The sequence below is a fragment of the Cryptomeria japonica genome, chromosome 2 (genome assembly GCF_030272615.1).
Source record: "Cryptomeria japonica chromosome 2, Sugi_1.0, whole genome shotgun sequence".
Classification (NCBI taxonomy): Eukaryota; Viridiplantae; Streptophyta; class Pinopsida; order Cupressales; family Cupressaceae; genus Cryptomeria; species Cryptomeria japonica.
Window position 1 is genome coordinate 670,697,579 of NC_081406.1, and position 23,333 is coordinate 670,720,911.

Consider the following 23,333-nt stretch of genomic DNA (forward strand, 5'->3'; position numbering starts at 1 on the left):
TGAGCTCTCGATGGAGAGCCATTTCCTTTACTTCTTTGAGGATCTGTTCTCCCCTTTTCTTGATGTCTTGCACCCATTCCTTAACGGCCTTTGCGGTATCCCGGATTCCTTCAAATTCAGTTGTGGTCCTCTGCGCCAATGCCATTGGGGGAATATGGGATTCAGAGGGGTTGTGTAGTGGCCGTAGGAGCTTATCGATGTATCCCTCGGCTTGTTCAGCACGGGCTCGATACATGTCCTTTTCAGCCGTGATTTCCTCGAGCTGTCTGAGTATGTTTTGTACCGAGTCCTTAAATTCCTCCTTTTCTTGCTCTTTTGTAGCTCGTCCGATGGGGACAGTCGTAATGCTATAATCTGCAAGGGTTATTTGATCTGCTAGCTTGTTTACGGGCGGGGTAGCAATATGAAGAGTGCGGTTCCTTTGCCCATCCTTGGTTATCTTAGAGTATGTTCTCGGTTTCTTCTTCCCTTTTACTTTTGTTTGATCCATTCGTGAGAAGATGTCTTCAAGGTCGATGGGCGCCTTGGTGGCGGCCCTACGCTGAGCTCTGGCGATCAGCCACTCTTGAGGCACCGTCTGGGTTGAGGATAGGGTTAAGTTAGCACCTTGTGCTCCCATACTTTCAACTGGCTGATCACAAATTAACAGCTGTCCCGCCATCGGAGGGGTGGAAGAAGGAGGAAGCTCTTTGTTTGCATCTGAGTTCTCCCCTATCTCACTGAATAATTGTCTGATATCTTCCTGTGATGGTGGCTCCTTGGTTCCCTCGAGCTCATGGATCTCGTCTGTTCTTTGTTCCCCTTCGACAGTTGAGTCGTCCTTGGCTGCATGGAGGAGTAGTAATTCATGGCGGCTCTGCTGGGTAGGTTCATGCACTTCGATCCCCTGGGTGGATGGGATTTCTCCTTCCTCTATCTGGTCACCCGGCTTGGTCGAATTGGGGCCCTTTTGCTCGGTGTCCGGCATATCTGGAGCAGGAGGATCATTGGCTTGGAATGCCTCTATGTCGCTCTGGGAAGGCGGAGCAGGTATGCAATCCAAATCTATGGCACCATCGGGCGAACTGGGGTCTGAAGATGAAGCGGTCTCTGGCCTTCTTATGGGAATCTTCTCCCTCCTTGTTCTCTTGGACGTCCGAGTCCCTCTGCAAGCCTTAGTTTTCTTCCTTTTCTCTGGTTTTTCAGCTGATGTCCTTTCATCTTCGGAAGACTGAGAGTCGAAATTGCCCATCAGATGGTAAGTAAACTGGACCCCTTCATGGACTAGCCTCTCGATCTGGTGTTGTAACCATTGATCTGTGTATCTTGCCGGGGCTGTCATGACTGCTTCGAAATCCGTGATTGGGTCTCGAGACCAATCGACGCCTGGCAAGAGATGCCTCACTGCTTCGAATTCCCGGACTTGGAGACAATTCCCCGAGTCTGTGAGCTGATCCGGGACCCGACGGTACTCAAAGAGTCGCATTTGCTGCACACTCAATCTAGAATATTCCCGTCGCCTGACTTCGTAGTCATCGGAGCAATTTTTCCAGTAATCTTCAATTGACTCCTTTGCTCTGTAGCGCCTACCGTAAGCTCTCTTTGCCAAATTGTCATGATCAAAACATTTTCTTGGGAAATGTTCCTGTAGGCCATAAGAGGCTAGCTCTGCAAGGGACTCTTCTGCTAGGGTGGGAGTTCTCAATTGGACATCATGGTTGCCTATGATCATTGGAAATGCGAATCCAGCCTGCTTGCTTTCTCGTAATAATATGCCGGCAGGGCGTGATTGCCTTGCCACTTCCATGAGGACTACTTTATCGGTTGGGTACCGCGGAAGTCGAAGGGGGGCACCTTCGAAGCCAGCAATTCGGATGTAGGAGAATCTTGGGAACTGAATAAACCAGGCCCCATACCTCTGCACTAAAATGGTAGCTTGCTCCGAGAGCCTTATGTGTAACCCTCCCTGCATTAGCCTGACTAGGCGCATTGTGAAGGCGTCGTTGACACGTTCGTACTGTCCAACTGCGTAAGCCGGGCTGCTCTTTTCCCTTTGAGCTATATCCTGGTAGTGCAGCTGCGGGTAGCAATCATAAACCTTTACCTGACCAGGCCCATTCCCGATCTCACCTTTCATTATTAATCCTGGCAGTGGCTGGTTCTTTGCGAACATATAGACCAAATAGGAGGTCATGGTGAAATACTTCTTTGTCTCAAGCTCAATCAGCTGAGCATGGATGTTATCACTTATGATCTGAGCCCAGTCAAACTTAGACTTTCCGGCAAAGACCTGTTCTGTAAGATAGAACATCCATTCTTCAAAGTAGTTGGACTTAGGGAGTCCCATGACTCGGCTAAGTAAGGTGACCATATCACCATGTTCATTATGAAAGTCACTTCTGGGGGTCTTTTTCACAATCCTGGTGCTTGAAGGCCTTTTTTCTTTGAACCATTCTTCGTTAATTAGTGCCCTGCATCGAGCTGGGTTCATATCATACGCCCCCTGTGCCTCGTCCATTGTTGTAGCTATGGGATTATTTGGAAAGGGGATATCAAATGCATCGCCGATAGCCTCAGGGGAGAAGTCGGCAATAGTGATATCTTCCAGAAGCACTAATCTGGACTTTGGCTCGTAATGCCGAGCAGCTTCCACTACTAATTCATAGTTCTGGATTGCTGGAGGAAAACCTGCTGCTTGGGCGATGCCACTTTCCAGCATTTGCCTAGGCCTGCCATATGCATTGGGTGAGAAGACCCGATCCCTGAAATCCTGAATATCAATGTGGCCAAGGTCGGTGTCACCAATGTTGTCCCAGATACTCTGGACCTTTGACTCTCTTAACCCTCCCCTCTGATACTGATACTTCATTCTTTCAACTTTCCGTGGGATGTCTGATTTGGATGCTCGTGAGGTTTCTGCTGCAGCGGGTGTTTTTGATGATTCTGCCGCTGATTTAGGCATTTATCCTGCACAGCCAGACACGGATTACAAGGTGACTCGAGAATGACGATGCGGGTTAGATAATAACAGAAGTGTTTCAACAGACCGAGATTAGTTTAAATATCACTCTGGGCTAACAATCTAATTAACTTCTACAACATCATATTCCTGAAGATTCATGACTAAGCATTCTTACTCTCGAATTTTTTTTTTTTTTTGATTAATTTTAACAAAGGCAAAACATGAGAATTTTGAAAAGAGATGCAGTTTCCGGTCAAACCTCGGGTATGAATCCTAAATTTTGGATGTTCGAATGACGGAGATGCAGACTCTAAGCATTTCAAATTTTGCGTATTTTGCCTATTTGATTCACACATTTTAAATGACCGTACGCGATAAGGCGTACTTACCTGATTGGAGCGAATGATGGGTGATTACCCGACCTTGTCGTGCGGGGCGAGCGGATGACCCTGCAAAATTTGAATCCCAACGGTTATCCTTCCTGTTTAAATTTTCGCAGTTTGGAAGATGAAAGAGGATTTATTAATTTCACATGGTTCTGTGTCTAACAACCTGAATTTTAAATGGTTGATGGGAGGATGATGCGGTGTCTTACCTCCTTGCTTTCGGATTTAAGAGTTCCTTTCGAATTTCGAATTGGAGGTTTTCGAATCTAACCTTCGCGGGTGTGCTCGCCCTGGCCTCCGCGTTACAAACTGTGCCTTTTGCGTTAAAGTTTCGCTTGCTTTTGGACTTCGCTTTCTGCATTAAAGCTTGGAGCTTAAGTCGGGAGAGATGATCGCATTGGCTTTTAACTTTGCCTTCGTTTTGTGTTCGGACCTAAGGTTCGAAAATGATTGTGTCGCCTTCAGCTTCCATCCCCGCCGAGGTTCGGACCTGGGGTCCGAAATGCGATCTCACAGGGTTAATTTCCTCGCCTTTGCCAGCGCTCGAGGCTTAGGGTCTGGAGACGATAATCGCACTATGTTTTGCTTTTAAACGTTCATCTTGGAATTTCGGACGCTTAGGGTCCGAAAACGTTGTTTGCACTATGTTTTAAAACTTAACTTCGCCTTGGTTTAAGTTCGGACGCGGGGGTCCGAAATGCGCGTTTTGTTATGTTTAAAAAACCCAACTTTGCCTTTTTCGGAGCTTAGGGTCCGAAGCGCGTGTTTAATATGGTTGCTTTTAAAGCCTTGCTTCGCCCTTTTTATTCGGAGCTTGGGGTCCGAAGTATGCGTTTTGTTGTGCGTTTTTGCTTTTTAAAACTTACTTCGCCCTTTTCAGAGCTTAGGGTCCGAAGTATGTATGGTGTGCGTTTTTGCTTTTTAAAACTTATTTCGCCCTTTTCAGAGCTTAGGGTCCGAAAACGGTGTTTATGTAGCTTTTTTAAAAAAACTTTAACTTTGTCATTTAGGGTCCGAAATGCGATGTTTGCACAATGTTTTAAAACTTCACTTTGTTGAAGTTCGGACCTAAGGTCCGAAATGGATGCGCAGCGTTACGTTTTAACTTGATTTTGGATATTTCGGACCTGGGGTCCGAAAATGGATGCGCAGCGTTACGTTTTAACTTGATTTTGGACATTTCGGACCTGGGGTCCGAAAATGGAATTCCACCTTACGCTTTTAAATTTTGAATTTTCACTTTCGGACACTTAAATCCAAAAAGAGGAGCGCATAACGTTTTTTTACCTTAACTTGACTTTCGCCAAGTTCGGACCTGGGGTCCGAAAAGGAGATGCATTATGTTAAGTTTTGAAATTTTGGAACAAACTCTCGGTATTTACGCCCGAAAGCCAGATCGGTCAAAAGGGCTCATTGGTTCACTACTCCAACGTTGATCAGCTTACGGACTGATCACGAACTCGCTCGAGGAGATACGAGAAACTCTGATTCAATTCTCGGGATGACGATCAAAAAACTCAAAACTGGAAAGGGGGACCCTGTCGGCGACAGGGGGCGTGTGCAACGCACAACATGTACCTGCCAGAATACATGGAATATTGGAAAGGAGATGCCCCAAACCTCGGTGACGTAGATAATCCAAAGATCAATTGTGTCGGCAACTATTGGAACCCTGTGTGGAAGGCCGCAGCTTTCAAAATCTTTATTATTCTTCTTCTTCTTATGTACGAGAAGGAGACCGTGGTCCCTGTAGAATTTGTGGTTCCAAGTCTTCAGATGGCCATTGAAAATAGACTTTCCACCAATGGGTCCAAATTAAAACCCTACCACGCGAAGCACGCAAGGGACCTGAGAGGCCGGAAGGGCACCCGAGAGCCCAGAGGGGGACTCGAGAGGATGGAAGGGGACTCGAGAGGCCGGGCAAGTGACTTGAGAGGCACAGGACCATAGTGGGAGACCCTCAGGCGATGCAAACTGAGAAAAGGCAATCCCGGAGGCATGAAACCCGAGCCGAATTTGGACAATTAAAAAAAAATTAAAAAAATTCGTACGCCAGGTGACCGGACAGCTTGCAAATAAAAAAAAAAAACAAAACTCGTACGCGAGGTGACCGTACGGCTTGTAAAAAAGAAAAGAAGAAAAAAAAAAAAAAGTCGTGGGGCCACCGTACGGTGACCACACCGGTGGTGGGACCACCGAAGGTGGAACCACTGTGGCGCTGCCCCTCGACCCCATTGGGGCGCTGCCCTAGACCCCGCGGGGGTGCTGCCCCTCGACCCCGCTGGGGGCATTGCCCTCAGACCCCCAGTTTATTTTTTGAGCTACAATACACTTGTTGGAGTTGGGCGAAGGGCATTAGAGATGTCATGGTAGGTGTTGTGGTTGTCCGTACTGTGAGAAGAAGCCTGAAGCTAAGCATTGGTGAGGGAAGGTGTTGCGGGTCCGCGCAATTGTATGACAGCAAAGAGTTATTCAGTTAGGTTAGCAGCCTTTGGGGAGTGTGATGGAGGATTTGAGGTGCCTCCTAGCCTTTGTGCCAAAGGGTTGTAGCCACCTCCTGGTAGGAATGGTACGCTTGAGGAACTTGGAGTATGTCTCAGCTGGACATGAGGTTGCCTTGGTGGATGCAGAGAGGGCTCGGGAGGAGTTGACCACCAGGTTGGAGGCAGTACTACCGTGAGACATAGCTCAGCGTACCCAGGAGTTGGATGCCGAGAGGGTAGCACGGGTGGCTATCAAGGACAAATTGGCTAGGGAGACAGTCTCATTTGAGTAGCAGTTGGTGGAGGCTGAGACTGAAAAGTGTGTTTTGCAGACAAGTTTGGTTTAGGCACAGGAGGACTGTGATGCCAAAGGGAGTACTAATGGTGAAATTCACACTTGAGCATCGGATGGTAGCAGACAAGGGTTTTCCGGTGAAGACGCAGCAAGTGTATAAGTTCCGGGCTCAACTGGCATCAATAGTTCCTACCATTCATCTCTATTTTGTATTAAGTTGTCCGGAGTCGACTTCTTTTCTTGGGGGAGGATGATGTTGCTGGGAATAATCATTATGTTATGTTGTCATATTATGTTTATGTTGTCGTCGGTAATAATGAGTTACAGTGGTCAGTTAATTAGTCGTCCCGAAGGGCAATTGGACGCGACGGTTGGTCGCACCCCTTCGAGTATTATATATTGCGTACCTTTACTTCGTAGTGGCATTATAATAGTCATATCAGATGTAATGTTATAAGCACTTGATGTACATGGAGTGTTGAATTAATACAGAGACTGGTTATTTAATATATTTCCATTATGTTATGTGCATTTACTTCCTACATTTAATCTTTTACCGTATGTAGCAAACAACATTCAAAGGGGAAAGGTGGGGTTGCCATCTTAATTTGTAGTAAGTGGCCCAAATTTGTTAGGAGATGGGGGTGCTCCTCATGTAATAGAGTAGTGTGGAGTATATTGAACTAAAGGAGCAAGAGTTTGGAGTGTTTACCCCGTGGGGTGTGTTAATAATATTGCATATCAATAGTCAGATGATAACCATAGGATAGAATCATAACTAGAAACTCAGAGCAATGCTTTCATTAATGCCAAAATGTCTAGTACAATAATCATTCTCTACATCAGTGTATCCAACAACAAGTACAAGAGCATATATAAAGACACGATCGAGGGTTGCGGTTACCACCTGTGGGGAACCGTCGTGCAACGGACAACTACCCTCGATGACACTAACATACTAAACCAACGTAGCTTAGTAAGTAATACAAAGCCCATTTTACAACCAACATCATCCCCCCTTAAGAAAAGTCATCTCCGGACGATGAGGACAAAAATCCGGGACTAACACAACAAAATGGGGATGAAGTACACTATATACAATAAGAAAATCACTGCAAAGAAGGGGCTCAGGGGGCGTCCTTGAAGGAGGTAGTTGCACCGCCGATGAAGAAGATGCAAGAACTGCTAATGCCAGTCGAGCTCGGAACTCATACACCTGCTACAACCTCGCCTGAAAACCCTTTTCTGCTACCATTCGATGCTCAAGTGCGGATTTCACCATTACAGATTCCACAAGGAGTTCTTTTTTTCCTTGACATCACAATCCTCCTATGCTTAAACCAAACTTGTCTGCAAAACATGCTTTTCAATCTCAGCCTCCACCAACTGCTACTCAAATGATATTGTCTCCCTAGCCAATTTGTCCTCGATAGCCACCCGTGCTGCCCTCTCGGCATCCAACTCCTGGGTATGCTGAGCTAAGTCTCACGCTACTACTGCCTCCAACTTGGTGGTCAGCTCCTCCCGAGCCCTCTGTGCATCCACCAAGGCAACCTCACGTCCAACCGAGACATACTCCGAGTTCCTCAAAGTGTACCATTCATGCGTGGAAGTGGCCACAACCCTCTGGCACAAAGGCTAAGAGACGCCTCAAATCCTCCATCACACTCCCCAAAGGCCAGCCTCCTTTGGGGATTTCTGAGCAGATCTATCAGTAAGAGGGCAGGTTTTCTTCAATCAGTTAGGGCTGACCTTTTAGAGGTCATTTCCATCTTTTTCCACTCTATTTCAGCTAGCCGCTCCATTTTGGGAAGAAGGGTTTCAAACCCTAGAGTGTGTTTAGGGTTTTGACACTAATTGGAGTTGTTTTCTATATTTCTATGGGCTGGAAACTTGCATCAGACTTATGAGTTCATGTTAATGGTATGTACATTACTCTTTTATGCAAATGAAAGTTTCTTGATTACCTTCCTTATGTGTTATGCATTATGTTAGATTAAATCAGCAATCTCCTTATGTAATATTCAACAAATCTTGCATTCAACTTCAAAACCAATCCAAACAAAAATAAAACTAGTCAAACCCCATCCAAATATATACGTTGGCCAAAGACATCTGCAAATAAACATTGCACATAACCTCCTACGTTGGATCAGATTGGGTGAAAATTGGAGTGGGGATTTTTCATTATAAAGTTAAATAATAACTTTATAATATAATCATTAGCAAATAATATAATTAAATGCCATTATAATTTTAATATCTCATTAATTACTCATTATCTCTCTGTCCTGTCTGAACTTGGAGGTCAACCATTGTTCCCACTATGCATCCAACTGCCTTACTAAAAATAGTAAAGGTCCCTCTCTAACAACCACTGATTTACTATAAATAGTAAATCCCTCATCATCTGATCAAACTAGTTGTGCAAGGGATCCACACTGCAATTATAGCCTGTCCAGGTGCCCTGCTATAAAAAGAAACCATGACTTTCCTGAAATGATGACTTACTATAAATAGTAAGTGTGCCAAACTGAACCAAACGAAGAGCAATCCTGAACACTTCTGACCTCCGAAATGGGAATAAGCCTTCTGCACTGCCAACTAGGACCCTCTAACCGTCAATCTTAACCTATGAGGGCCAATAATAGGCTAATCCAATCATAAACCATCTCATCCCACAAAGGGGACATTACATCTTAAGTCCCATTATAGATCAAAATGTCATCAAATAATATCAAGATAAATCTCCTAAATTGCCTCCTGAAGGCTCGGTTCATACAACTCTAGAAAGTGGCTAAGACATTCGTCAACCAATTGGTGTCACCAAAAACTCGAAGTGACCATAGTGACATCTGAAAGCAATCTTCTATATATCCTCTAGCCTCATCTAAATCTGGTGGTATCGTGACCTCAAATCTATCTTAGAGAAATACCAGGCCGCATACAACTCATCAATCCTAGGAATCATATACCTATTTTTAATTGTCTTCATGTTCAAATTCTTGTAATCAATACACATTTGCATAGTACCGTCCTCCTCAACCACGACCACTGCTGAAGCAAAAGGGTTCTTGTTGAGTCTAATGTGCCCATCTCAAACAAGTCCTTAATTGCCTTTTTGATCTCATCTTTGTACCTCTTGGGATGTCGATAAGGAGTTGTAATCACTAGTTTGGCTCCCTCTTCAAGCCCAATAAAATGCTCTATGCCTTTCTTAGGTGGGATCCCAAGTGGAATACTTCCAAACACCTTGCTATGCTTTGATAGCAATACCTGAATATCTGGGTGGTAATTGTTTCCTTGCTATTTTGTAATGTCGAGAACCTTGGGCATAGTAAGACACTTTCCTGCCCACTCAATCTGATCATGTCTTGTCAACCTCTCCATCCTCTTGATTGACACTACTCTAAGTCCACCATTGGAAAGTCCTCTGAGTGCCACCTTCCTCCCTTGATGTTCAAACTTAATTTCTAGTCTAAGTTGAAAGAGAACTCCACAAGGGACATCATCCAAACCATGCCAAGTATAATATCATTGTCCCCCATGTTTACCACATAAAACTCATCATGCAACTGGTACTCATCCAATTGCATAGTCAGATTCAAAATTTTGCGAGTACAAGGGATTTTACACGTCACCTACCATTACCTTAAACCCATCATGCTCCTCTATTTGCAACCCTGTTCTAGCAACTACCCCCTCATCAATGAATTATTGCGTTGCTCCTATGTCAATCAAAGCAACTACTTGCTGCCCTTGTATAGCCTCTCACCTTGAAAGTAATCACCTTTTGTGCACTACAGAGTTGGGCAAGGGTCCTATCTTCCTTGGGCTCCTCTTTTGGAGTGTTTTCCTCTTCACCACACTCTGAATCAGATGGCTGATCTGATTTTTTTGATGCTGGTTCATCAACAGAAAAATACTCTAATTGTTTTGCTTTGGGTTTCATGCTGCATTTATGTGAAGGATCCCATCATTCGCTACAATGAAACCACAATTTCCTCCTCTTGAGATCATTTAATTGTTCGTTGTCCAACCTTTTTGAAACACTTCTTGGCTGATGTGATTCCTTTTGGAAATTCTTTTGTTCTTTGTCCTTATTCTGTGGATAACCTCTGGACTGCAATTTGTTTCTTGAAGTGGAAGACCATATCCCTCACTTTCTTAATGGCCTCTGGTAAAGAAGGTGGGTTGAATGTAATGTCCCTACATTGAAAGCCTTAATCCAACCCCTCAATGATTCAGCTAATCCATCAATAAAGAGTACAATCAGCCTCCTCTCAGAATTATTTGTCACCAAAATGGACAACTGCTGAAAATCAGCAACATAAGCATCCATTGAACCCCATTGTTTTAATTGTACCAACTATTTAAAGTGTAACTCTGGATCCTTTTTATCAAACCTCTCAATCAGCCTCTTAGTAAAATCTGCATATGATGTAATCTGTGCATGTCCCATTGTAATCATGTAATGATGCTGCCACTCATGGGCAACACCATCCAAATGTATGGCAGCATACTTAATGGATTCCACTTCTAGCATAGGGTTGAGATTGAAATAAGTGTCCAATTTCTTAACCCATGCTCTACCCGTGGTCTTGCCCGATCCATCAAAGTAAGGAAAAGTGAGTCTTCCAACCTACCTGTGCAAATCATTACATTGCTCTCTATCACCCCTGAAAGGCATGTGCCTCATCCTAACATCCATATAATCATGCAGAGTTATGTCACACTAAAATTCAGGTCCTGCATTAAGCCAATCATGTGTTAGTTCATCCTGTAAGTCAAGCAAAGTACGTTTGTTCCTTGGTTGTAGTTGAACTCTTGGTGGAAAGACTGGCATGAGTGGTCTAGCCACTACTGCCTTGCGATGCTGATTTATTGCCATGTTAGGATACAGACCATTTCTTTGTCCATTGTTACCCTGGTTGTTGGTTCCCATTTGACCAATTGCATCAACTAGCTGTATCATGCACTGGTTGGCTTGCTCTTGTCTCCTAAGCAAATTTTATAAAAGGAGTTTTGTTTGGTCCAGTTCTTGATCTCTATTCTCCCTTTCACCTCTTTCTCCGATATTTTCTAAATTTATTGAAAGTTGAGAGTGGTTATTTGTTTGTGTTTCCTCTGTATCTGTAGGCCAATGTTTCCAAATTATTCTTCCATTTTCCTCTATCTTTCTTAGTACCTTCTTTCTCTATCACTGATGCTCATAGGAACTCTTTACCCACTGGATGGCAGGAAGAGTTGTGCTTTGATACCACTGTAATTTCCGTCCCTGTTGTTCTTTTTAACTTAAAAATACTGTATATTTTATTTTTTGTGTTCTTTCAGATTAGATGCAAGATGCAAAAGGGGTTTCAGTTTTTTGATTGAGATGTTTGATGATAACAGCATATATAATATTATTTCAGAAGTTATAAATTCTAAAATTGAAGGAAAATGACATGAAATACATAACAGAAAATTCCAGATTTGAAATCATTTTTCCTTGAAACTATCAAGTATCAACTACCCGCATCATAAAAAACCCCATAATATCTAAAACCAAGGTACCCTGAAAAAGATAAAGAGTACTACTGTAGCAGAAATAGCTCTAGAACCCCCCAAGATCTGAATGACACACTTCAAAATGACAAGCAAACGTCAAGGTGATGTTTGAAGAATAAATACCGGCTCTCGATGCCAGCAAAAAGACTCCAAACAGCCACAAAACCCCAATGGCTAGCCTAGGAATGGTATGACCAGCCTTGGAATGGTACAACCAACTAGGTGAGGCAAAATAACTCTGAAATCCTTAAATCTCCCCAATCTGCTCAAACAACTTAGAAGTAATCTGTAACAAACTCTGTAACCTGTAATGCAAGTCTCTACAAAGCCCAACTGAGTTCTCTTTTCCCAAGCTAAGCATCTTTTGCCCTAAAAACTAATGCCCAAGAGAGGGAAAATACATTTTGAATTTAATTTAATATTTATCCCCTTACATCTCCTAGTTTGGTGCCTACTCCTAGGAGTCCCTCTTTTAGAACAACTTAACGTTCATTCATGTGCCTTTTTTAAAAACATTACTTTATAATATTTTAATTTAACTTTAGTACCTTATGTTATTAAAATAAATACGTGGAACCATATGTAATGGTGAAATATCATCACCAACCGCAACCACTGACACTGCTAAAAATAGTAAGACTGATACTAGCTCTGTCAGAGGCCCCCACCTAAAAATTTAAGTGTTAGAAACTCACCAAATAAACTCCAAAAAGAAGCATTAAGCTCAAGAAGACTATCAGAACCCAACTGGACTAGAAGTTACTGCTCGATAACAGGATAAACCTACTCCAGGGTCCCCTAATCAACACACATTAGCTTACAGGAACTCAACTGGATAGGCTAATGGTCCTCCAAGTCAACTGGTTAGAAAGGGGACATTACAACCACTCAAGTCTCCTGAAGAATCCATTACTAGATAAAAATGGTTCTTTTGGATTTACAACTTGTGATGAGAACTATTTTCATGCCTAGGTGGCTATTATCCAAAAAGAACAATAAAAGTTATAAATTGATAAATATAACATGCTGAAGATGTCTCCCAACAACATATGACCATAATCAGGTTACTAGCTATGTATGATCTCAACCAGTTTAACAGATAATATCCCTTCATATGTTGCAAGCTTAAATAGAAAATACCTGCTTGGATCTTCCCATTGAGGTTGATTTGGATAACGTCCATGCCAATCAAGATTTTCTATCTTCAAAAAACTTTTTCTCTGCACAAGACAGAAATTACCATTTGGTAAATATAATTTAATTCTACCAATCAAGGATTCATAGTGACTTGTATAACAAATTTTCCTGATAAATGCACACAGAAACACACCCTTTACAATATAACTGTACTTCACAAATGACTTGTACAAGCAACCATCCTCTATAGAAAAATGAAAAATACAAGATAAAGAAGGGCACTTAAGTTTTATTTTATATTTTTATTTACTTCTAAAAAATAAGAACAATATAAAAATCTAAAAGAGGAATATGATGTCCTTGCTCACTTCCATAATTATTAAAATTTCTGCTTAAAATTATAATTTCCAAGTAATTCATTGAATCTTTAGTCAGAGTCTGCATAAGTTTGTTTCTGCTAATTAAACATTCTACTTGCGAGTGTCAAGGTACAAAAATAGTCATTTTCATTTGCTTTAATTGTTTATATATCACCAAGACAGAATATAACATATAAATATTCAATTGTTTATTTTACTTTTCATTTGCTGATTATCATGATTTCTTTTCTTAAGAGAGAATTTCTAGATAAGATCAGTTACTGTAAATTCCTAATACATCCTTTCCAATTTCACCATATTTTATGTATGATCATCTCCTTGGTGTTTGCAACAGCTAAAATATTAAGTTGCAGATAACAATGCATTCATGGATGGAAAAAGGAAGCCAGCTTACACTAAGAGGATTGGTTATTATGAATAGTAATACCCAAAACATCCTATTACAATACTAACATCAATTTGCGTTCAATCATCTCTTCTGTGTGCAGGAGAAAAAAGGGTTCTGAATGAAGGAAGCCAGCTAACTTGAATGAGATTCTGCTATCATAGATACCCATTGCCTAATGCTTCAGTTGAGTTTATTTCTTGTAATATGTCTCTAAATTCCTGAAACTGTGCAGGTGAGTTGCTAATTTCAGTAATGACAGCAATATATGCCCATAATTTATTTCATATATGCTTGTCACCTTTGAGATTATAACCTTTGCAGCAAACATAGAAGAAGATGCATGTATGGATAGCCTTCAAACCCCATCTTATAATTTTTTATGTCATGCAGAAGCATCCAGGCTCGAAAGCAATCCCGCATCACCAAAAATATATTTTCTTTTATTATGTTCATGCTTTGCATTTTTGGTGTAGGTTTGAGCCTCAAGAGTATCTTATGAAGTGTTGCAATGATAAAATCTCCATTCATCAAGACTTGGCTTCCATTTCACAAATCAATGGCAACTAAGTTGTTTAATGTGATTATTACACAATTTCAAGTTTTCAAGGTTTGAAGGAGTCCATTCGCATGGTAGATGAAACTTTTAAAGGAAAATTAATTGAAAATTAATCAATTTTGTGTAATGTCCCCACTTTGATATATACATTAATAATAAATGATAATAATAAAGTTAAAATACAAAAGAATAAAAATAAAAGAATATAATTAAGATTTGATTAAAGTTAATGAATAGCCAAGAGGCATGAAATGATAAGTTGTGACTCCCCCAAATATGAGGTATAAAAGGGAGGAGAGAACTCATTTGAAGAGGGGATAATTTGGGAAGAGAAGTGCAGATCTGATTTTGAAAGGTTGTGTCCCTTTCAAAGGGCAGAAATAATGAAGAGTTGCACTCTTTCAAAGGGTGTGTCTCTTGCCAAAGGGCATACATGATGACGAGGTGTGACCTCTCCCTCACATTGAGAGATATAAAGGAAAGGAATCAAAAGCATCCAGTGACAGCACCATGGATCAGATCAGATCAGAACTGTTATTAAGTTACAGCCAGTAACATCCTTGTTCTTGGTGGTATGCATGGGGATGTGTTTAATAAGTATGCTTAATATATGAAACCCGATAATGTTCTTATGCAGAATAAATAGTAATATTAATATGGACTGCAATATGTATGACAGTCATACCTAATTTCACATATATTCATAATACATAAGAAATTAATATACTTACAGTCTAAATCATGTTATTACTGTCAGTATTTAAGAAGATGGGAATGAGATGTTCCAAAGAGGGGCAGTCTAAATCCAAGAAATAGGTTAAGTCCCAAGATAGGGTGGGGATCAGCAACCCATAAGCCTTGAGACTATAGACCCGAGATAGGTAAGGGCTTGGATCTGTAAACTATGAGAGAACCTATTGTATTTGGTCTCTAAGCGTTTTGGTAACATAGATGGACCCTTCTCCCTTAAAACTGAAGTAGTACCAGGGTCTGATAACTATATTAAGAACTATGAATAATGAAATTAATCCTCTAATGAGGAAAATAAATAAGCACTTGTTAATAACTAATAAATTGAAGAATATCAATGACTGGCTTCATGATTAGTCTCTCAGTCAATTTTAGTATATTGAAATAGATAAATTATGTTAATCAGGTAGGGGACATTACATTTTTATGCCTTGAAAAGCGTTCATAAGACAAGTGACTTTTGACATTCCATTCTTGTCTTAATCTTTCAATTTGAGTGCTTGAAATGGAAGGAATTAATAGTGATTTTTGGAAAAATAATTAATTCAATTCATCTACAACAGCAAGGCATTTAATATGATGAAGCAACATTGAAAACACATTTTGGAAACAAAGATATGTTTTTATTTCAATCTTTTTGAAGGAATTTCAAGAGTCAAGTTATGGGAAATGAAAGAGCAGATTGGGGTGCCTCTTTTTGGTGTCTCACAAATGTTTAACCTACATAACATGCAGCCTTTAATCACCTTAAGAAGCAGAAATCAACAGCAGCAAGGTTGGAGAAAGAACTTGCAGGTTGTTCCAAAGATTGAATGATGAAAGGTGTAAGAGCCCAATGTGGGAAGGTGAGAGCATACGGTGATAAAGGAATCGTTAGCTCAATGATCAACTACAAATTACAATGCAAAGTACAATGCTGGGCGGCAAGCCAGCCCCTTCCGCTTATCCAGTGGGTGATGGAAACTTCCAGAACAGTTTGGCGGTGCAACCAGCCAATTACAAGATTACAAGGAACTGAAAATAGCAACAATAACTCGACCACTTATCCAATGGGAGGACTACAATGAAATTGCAATCTACTCAACCACTTATTTAGCGGGAGGACAGTGTTAAAATAATAAAAGAAAGGTGACAAGCCAGCCTCTACCACTTATTGAGTGTGTCCGATGTTACAATCCAGAAAGAAGTAGTTGTTAGAACTCCGTACTACTAATCAGCTTTACAAATAAGAGCATGAGATTTTAGATTAAGAAGATCACTGTCCATCACTACAAATGATAAGATATACACTCCCAGAACCAACACAGACCAACCACAACAAGAACAAACTCCACACTAACAACTTCAAACTCTGAAAAGCAAACCACATGCTTGAAAAACGCAGACCAGCAACCTAAAATCTCACCAAAAAGCTCACAACTTTGCACACACTCAACGGAATGACCCCATGTCATAACCCCTTTTGGACATTTGGATTATTGTGATTAAATAAATACGATAATTAAAACATTTATTAATTAACATTTAATAATATTGGAAAATCGTCTCATTTATGAGACTTCACGATTTTCCTCTAATATATAATCATTAATGTTTATTATTTGTTATGATTATTATTATTATTTATTAATAACAAATAAAATTTAATATAAAATTTATATTGCTTAATATTAAATAATAATAATATAAGTAATATAAATAAACAATAATAATAAAATAAATACCCGGTGAGTGCATACGAGTAAAGATAACTAGGATACATGAACGATATGCCAAATTGATATCAACAAAGAAGAACGAGCGGTTATAAGACACATCTTACATAAGGGGTTTGAAGCACCGACTAAATAATGAGACAAAGACTTAAGCATCAAACAATCGGTTAGTTATGTCCATCAATGTTAACAGACTACCCTCCATACACAATCGATAAGACTAAATCTCGATTAGTCTAAGAAGATATCCAATATGGTACGATATGCAGCAATCACATAACAGCGGTTTGTTAATGGGCAATACAGATTACAATTAATCATCAAAGTAACAATGAAGATAGATCAACTGTATTAATACCATAGACGCAGCAAATAGAATGAATGTGTGTTAATGCAGCGATCATGATAATCATTATCGTCAGTATACATAAGCCATGAATTAAGATACCAAAGACAGCGATTATAATCACAAGCAACAACAATGATTACTACCAAGGCAGATCGAATAAGACAAGATAACATATGCGATAATCATAAGATAAGATTGGTTAAGAATGCAAGTCTAATCAATAACCAAAATGGTAACGAAGTGGTGTTATTAGTAAATGAATGAAAATAAGGCACGTCTTTTGGCAACGTAACTTATCATTCCCAAAACAAGATGTAAGAAAGCATTCACAATCATTCCCAACAGGATGGTAGAAGTTTGTATCTTACTTTATAATCCAGATTGGATCGCTCTTGGGGAGCAAATGCCATAGGCACAATATCGGGTGCACAAGCTAGATCATTTCATATCAGAGACAGCCCCTAATGTTGCAAGCATTCAAATTACCATCAGGCAAAGCAACCTGATCACTATCGGGTGATATCGGAACCATTATCTGCTTATATTATCGATAAATCAGGCAAAGTAACCTGATCACTATCCGGTGATATCGGAACCATTATCTGCCTATATTATCGATAAATCAGACAGAGCAGCCCAACGCAAGGAGCAGTGAAGACAAGTGATTGCATAAATTAAAGAATCATTCAGAGACAGCCGCCTCTTGCCTGAAGATATTACATAATTGCATTGAACATCTTTTACTTCTTATTCATCCTTTGTGGATTCGCTCACCTGGAGTAAGCAGCCCTTGACCTTTAAACATATCACTATATCAGAAAAATCATATATCCGCTCTACATTAGTCTAGCTGGAGGGAAAGATTATCAGCTTTACCAGAGATTTATTGCATAACCCATATCACTATATCAGAAAGATCATATATCTCTGTATATATAGTGTTACAGACTGAAATATTATAACTTGGCATATTTCTAAGGATCATATCAGATACCATATCAATCCGCTATCCTATCCATATATTGCTCCTTTTGAATCGGTTGTATGTCATTTGCAAGGCAACATTAGCATCACCAAGGGAAGACATCTCTTGAAAACTGATAGTTGTTATATAATTGTCCCCACTTTCCAGGTAGTTAAAAAAGGGACATTACACCCCAAAACAGATGCAAATGAAAGTTATAAGACATGCGATTAAGCTAGACCCAACAAACTGCATCAAATACCCCCAAAAGAATTCTTGCACGCATTCCCAGGCAGCCCAACATGGTATAGCTAGGGCAGAAGTACGGTTTGCATTATAAAAATGAATACACAAAATCAAGCACTAAAAACTTACAAGAAAGATTGCTTGGGACATAGGAAGAGAACGAGCTACTACCCAAAATGAGATGACACCCTGATAGAGTTATGAACGAAAACAAGCTACAGCCACATCAAACTCAGCAACCTGAGGCTGAAACACGCTCACAGCACTCCAAAATCAAAAAACCACGAACACACACTTTGTAATGAATCCATCCATTCTTCTGAGTGAAGAACAGTCCCAAAACTCAACTAGTCGCTATCTTTCAAGCGAGAAGCTAAGCATAGAGTCTAGGAGGGAAGCATTCCTCAAAGCATTCCAACAACATTTCGGCAGCGTTGTGTTATAATATTCTTGGATGATCCAAATGAGAGCCCCAAGCCTTTATTTATAACTTCTCACCAGGCCAAATTCAAATTCAAATTCATTCCAAATGGCGCCCAAACCAAATGCACTTTCATTTCATCCTTATCAGGCGTTGCATTTCATTTTACTCCCTTAGCATATGGTGTCCAAAACATGACCCCCTTAAGTCACACTCTTTGGCATAACTTAAAGCAAATAAAATAATATCAATGAATTTGCACTTTGGCATCCAAAAAGAAGGTGAAATAATTCGCCAAATAGACTTAGGATAAAATTAATATTTTCCTGATCTAAGTCATCCTAAAACATTAAAATATACCTTCTCCAATAATTGTCATATTTAAACTGAAGCCAAGGTACCGAACTGTACTTGCAAAAATAGACATTTGAACTCAAACACCGGAGCCAACCAAAAGAACTGCCAAAAATAGCCACTAAATTGTGTTGCAAAATCCTTGCCAAAAATAGCACTCACAAAAAATAGCATACTGCTAAAAATAGTGTCAAAAGACACTATCCACATTTTGGGCAATCTTCGCAGCTTACTAGAAATAGTAAGTCCGGGAAAAGTCTTCAAAATCATTTGCATCTTACACCATCACGAAGCTCTTTGAAAACCCAGAGAAATAAGCTGCCCTCGCCTCTACTTACTAAAAATAGTAAGTTTGCCAAACTTCATTGCTTGCTATGCATGTACCATCATTGCGAAGCTTTCTGAAAACCTAGAATGAATCTAGAACCAAAACTAACAAACTCCCACATGCAGGCCTCCAAAAATGTTGAAACATCTTCCCAAAGTTAGAAAACCCTAATTTCTGCTTTGGACTAGCCTACGGGCCTCCAGGATAGGCTAACGGTCAACTAGGCTGATTACTATTGAGAAGGGGACATTACAATCTGCCCTCCCCAAGATTGCTTGTCCTCAAGCAACCGCAAGTTAGGATGCTGCAAAATCTCCTCATTCTCCCAAGTAGCATCCTCCACAGGCAAATTCTTCCACCTCACCAAATACACTTTGATTGTACTTCTCCTCAAAGAGCGTTCTCTGGAATCAGTGATTGTTTACCCTCAAGGTGAACAACTTAGAACATACAGATAGAATACTTAATGTAGAATAATAATGCCATAGATATTTGATAAAACATAAGAAATGCTATTCCATTCATAATCATGTGTCTTTACAAGTTACCTTCCAAGGTATACAAAGGTACCGAGGGGGTGCGAGGGGCAACCGTCGCACCCATAACTACCATCCCTCGGTTACCAAACTAACAAGGACAAATACAACTTAATTAACTAGTTTTATTCTCGTACAATATTGCCGCCAACAGTGATCTCCTCTAGAATCAACACCAGTTGTCCTCCTCATCCAAGGGAGGTAAATCTGAAGAGTCCACAACATTGTGTCCAAGTGCCTTCTTGAGATGAGGCACGTGGAAGACATTATGAACTCTGCTACTCGCTGGTAGCTCCAACTCATAAGCCACTGCACCAACTCTCCTAATGACTCTGAATGGCCCATAGAACCGTGGCTTGAGTTTCTCTACTCCACTCTTCTTGAGAGTAGATTGTCTGAAGGGATGAAGTCTAAGGTAGACCATGTCTCCAACCTCAAATGAACGCTCTACACACTGCTGATTAGCGTACAACTTCTGCTGATTTTGTGCAATCTGGAAGTTACCCTTTGTTAGCCGCATTATTGTATACGGGAGTAAGAATAGTTAATTAAGTCGTAATTGGGTTTGTTAGTTGGCAACCGAGGGGTGGCAGTTGCAGTGCGATGGTTGGCGCTCGCACCCCCTCGGTATCTTTATATACTCCTGATTGTAACTTGTGAAGGACACGAATCATGAATAGAATAACATATCTGATACTTGTCTGATATTGTTCTGCATTACGTACTTTATGCTTTAAGTATTCACCCAAGAGGGCAAACATTTGGCGCCATTGCCTAGACGTACTCGGGAACAGAAGACACGGATGGCGCACGGACACAATGGGCCTACCCGTCGGTGAAATAAACCCAGAGGCTGACGACGCACGAACAAAACTTTACACAGGAGAAGACACGGCAACGAGAGAATTTTCAATTCTACTCCAGGTAGCCATCCAAACCTACGTTCGACGAGAGGCGGCGGAGGCAAAAATCCCACCAAGTGCCGTGTGGACAGCTCTGGAGGTTAGCCCGACAGTAAACCGATTGATGAACCACCTCCCCTGGTTGCTTGCACAGGCATCGTTGGCACAACAGGCTCACATGGAGGAGATTGCCCAAGAAGAGCGACGCCAACAGATCCTTCGACACTACGAAGAAAACAGCCAAAGGGAAACGGAACGGGATGGCGCCAGGCCAGGAGGGAATTGAACCTTGAACCTTTTAGTTTTCAAATAAAAGTGTCATTGACACGAGTTGTATTTGAGCAGATGAATTAATAAAGACATGTTTTGATTTATGTATTGTGAGTTATGGAAATGTGCGACAATTAATGCCAAACCTATTGAATAAAGATAGAAATAAAAAAGCAGAAACGGACGAGTGGGAGGCCGCGCAGAGGGCCTTGATTCTGGAGCAGCAAGTAGAACGGAGACGGAGGCTGAGGCAACTTGCCGAAGGACGACCTGCCAAAGGGTGGCCCGAGGGGAACCAAGGAGGTGTCACGGAGGGTGCAGAGGCCGACGGAAATTTCTACGCATTGCCAGATCATCGTAGGACGCAGAGCCACGAAGAGTTTCTGGAAGAAACAAGGTTACGGTGAAATCTAGTCGGGGAGACTCGGGATCAGTTTAGAAACTTATCCCTTACGCCACGGAGTGAAGATCACCAACGGGAACCAGGAGTGGGCGCGTGTGAGAGTGAAGGGGAGGGCAACCGTACGGGTGTAGGTGCCACACACGACAGGCAAAACACCGTACCTCCAGTCGCCCACGCAGGACACACCACCGATGCCATCGTAGGAAGCAGCGCAGGGTCACAGACACAGACACAGACACAACCGCCCCCAGGAAGACGACCCAGGATGGTGAGTAAACAAAAATTGCCAAAGTTCACAGGGGACGGCAAGGAAGACCCCTTACGACACTGCCGTACATGTGAAACCATTTGGTCTGCCAACGGAGTAACAGACTAGGATGAATGGGTACAGCAGTTCCCAACCACGTTACGTGGAGTTGCCATAGCAAAAAATGGCCACGTGGGCCAACCTACAGAAGGAATTCATAGAGGAGTTTCGGTTGCTCCGTGATGACAACGAAATTGTAACGGAGATATACAGTACCAAACAAGGTACCAAGGAGATAGTATGGGCATACAGCAGGAGACTGAAGGAATTGTTGGGTAAAATGGAAAGCCAACCGGCTAAGGGCTTGAAAAAACGATGGTTCGTTGAAGGATTGAAATCCTCCCTACGGAAAAAAATGAAAATTGTACCCCCGACGTCATATGACGATGCCTATAATAGGGCGATGAACCTAGAGAGCGAATACAAAACATCAAGGAAGAAAAGAAAAGTAATAAATATTCATCTGATGATGATGAAGATTCTGACGGGGAAAGCAGCAGCGGTGGCGAATCGAGTAAAAAGGTGCACGCTCTCCAAAAGGACATGGAACGAATGCTGAAAGAATTCAAAGCCATGAAAGGGAGTACAAGTAAGACGGAAGAAAATGACGTGTGGTGTACCGACTGTAGGAGTGACGGACACACCAAGGGGTCCTGCCCCAAGAAGGCTTTCTGCGACATTTGTCAGATTGCGGGACATTTGACAAAGGAATGTCCCTACAATATGAAAACCAGGAACCAACAAGTTCTCTTCATGCAAGAACAACCGGCCGTCGGAACTTCGCAAACCGCCAACAATAATGCATCACCTAGCGGATACCGGAACAACCGGCAAGGGGGGAGGACCAATAATAATAATAGGAGCCGAATCCAATATGATGCAAAGGGACGGCCAATGATCCAGTGCCGAGCCTGCAATCAATGGGGCCACTTTGCCAGAGAATGCACCTCAAAAGAAACTCCACAAAAACTATGCAAATGGTGTGGGCCTGGAGACCACGATGATGGAACTTGCCCAAAGTCGGGAGTGAACCTGCTCAACATTGACAAGACGGAGGAACGGGTATTGGCAATCACACGGTCACAAGCAAAGAAGGCCACATACCCGGACCCTCGCACGGAGAAGCAGCGAGCATTGGAGGCCAAGGCTGAAGTGGCGAAGGAAATGTTGGCACAAGGGAGCACCCAGGAAGCAGTAAGTACTTCCCGATCTGAGGCGGAGGAAAATATCCTGAAGCAAATGCTGCAGATTGAAGTGTCGGTGAAAATGAAGGACCTCTTGGAAACGATGCCGCAATTACGTACGGCACTCCTACGTACGGTACAAGTAACTCCGCACAGTCAAGCGACCCGGAATACGGATGGTTCCGGCAGAACACCTACAGACCCATTGGTCCTGACACTATACAATGGCTGGCACTCGGCAGTGGTAGAAATGGGAATACTGGGCACCATTCTGACTGACACTATCGTCAACGGTGGGTCCGGAGTGAATGTGCTTCCGGAAGAAACCTGGAAGCAGCTTGGCAAGCCGACACTATGGCCGTCAACCTTCAACTTACTAGGAGCGGATCAACATGGTATCAAACCCCTTGGAACGCTCATGGCGCAACAAGTGACCATCGGGACACAACCATTTGTCCTCGACTTCGTGGTGATTCCGCTAGCCAAGA

At 41.7% G+C, this 23,333-nt stretch overlaps 1 protein-coding gene across 3 annotated transcripts in view; it reads right to left on the reverse strand.

The window, feature by feature from the left end:
* Positions 1–23,333, reverse strand: part of LOC131034013 (isoamylase 2, chloroplastic) — a 374,673-nt gene that overhangs the window by 50,186 nt on the left and 301,154 nt on the right. For all 3 annotated transcript variants that reach the window (XM_057965350.2, XM_057965347.2, XM_057965346.2), the window contains one exon: positions 12,796–12,875. In XM_057965350.2, the coding sequence (XP_057821333.2) occupies positions 12,796–12,875 (80 nt within the window). The remainder of the gene's footprint in view (positions 1–12,795; positions 12,876–23,333) is intronic.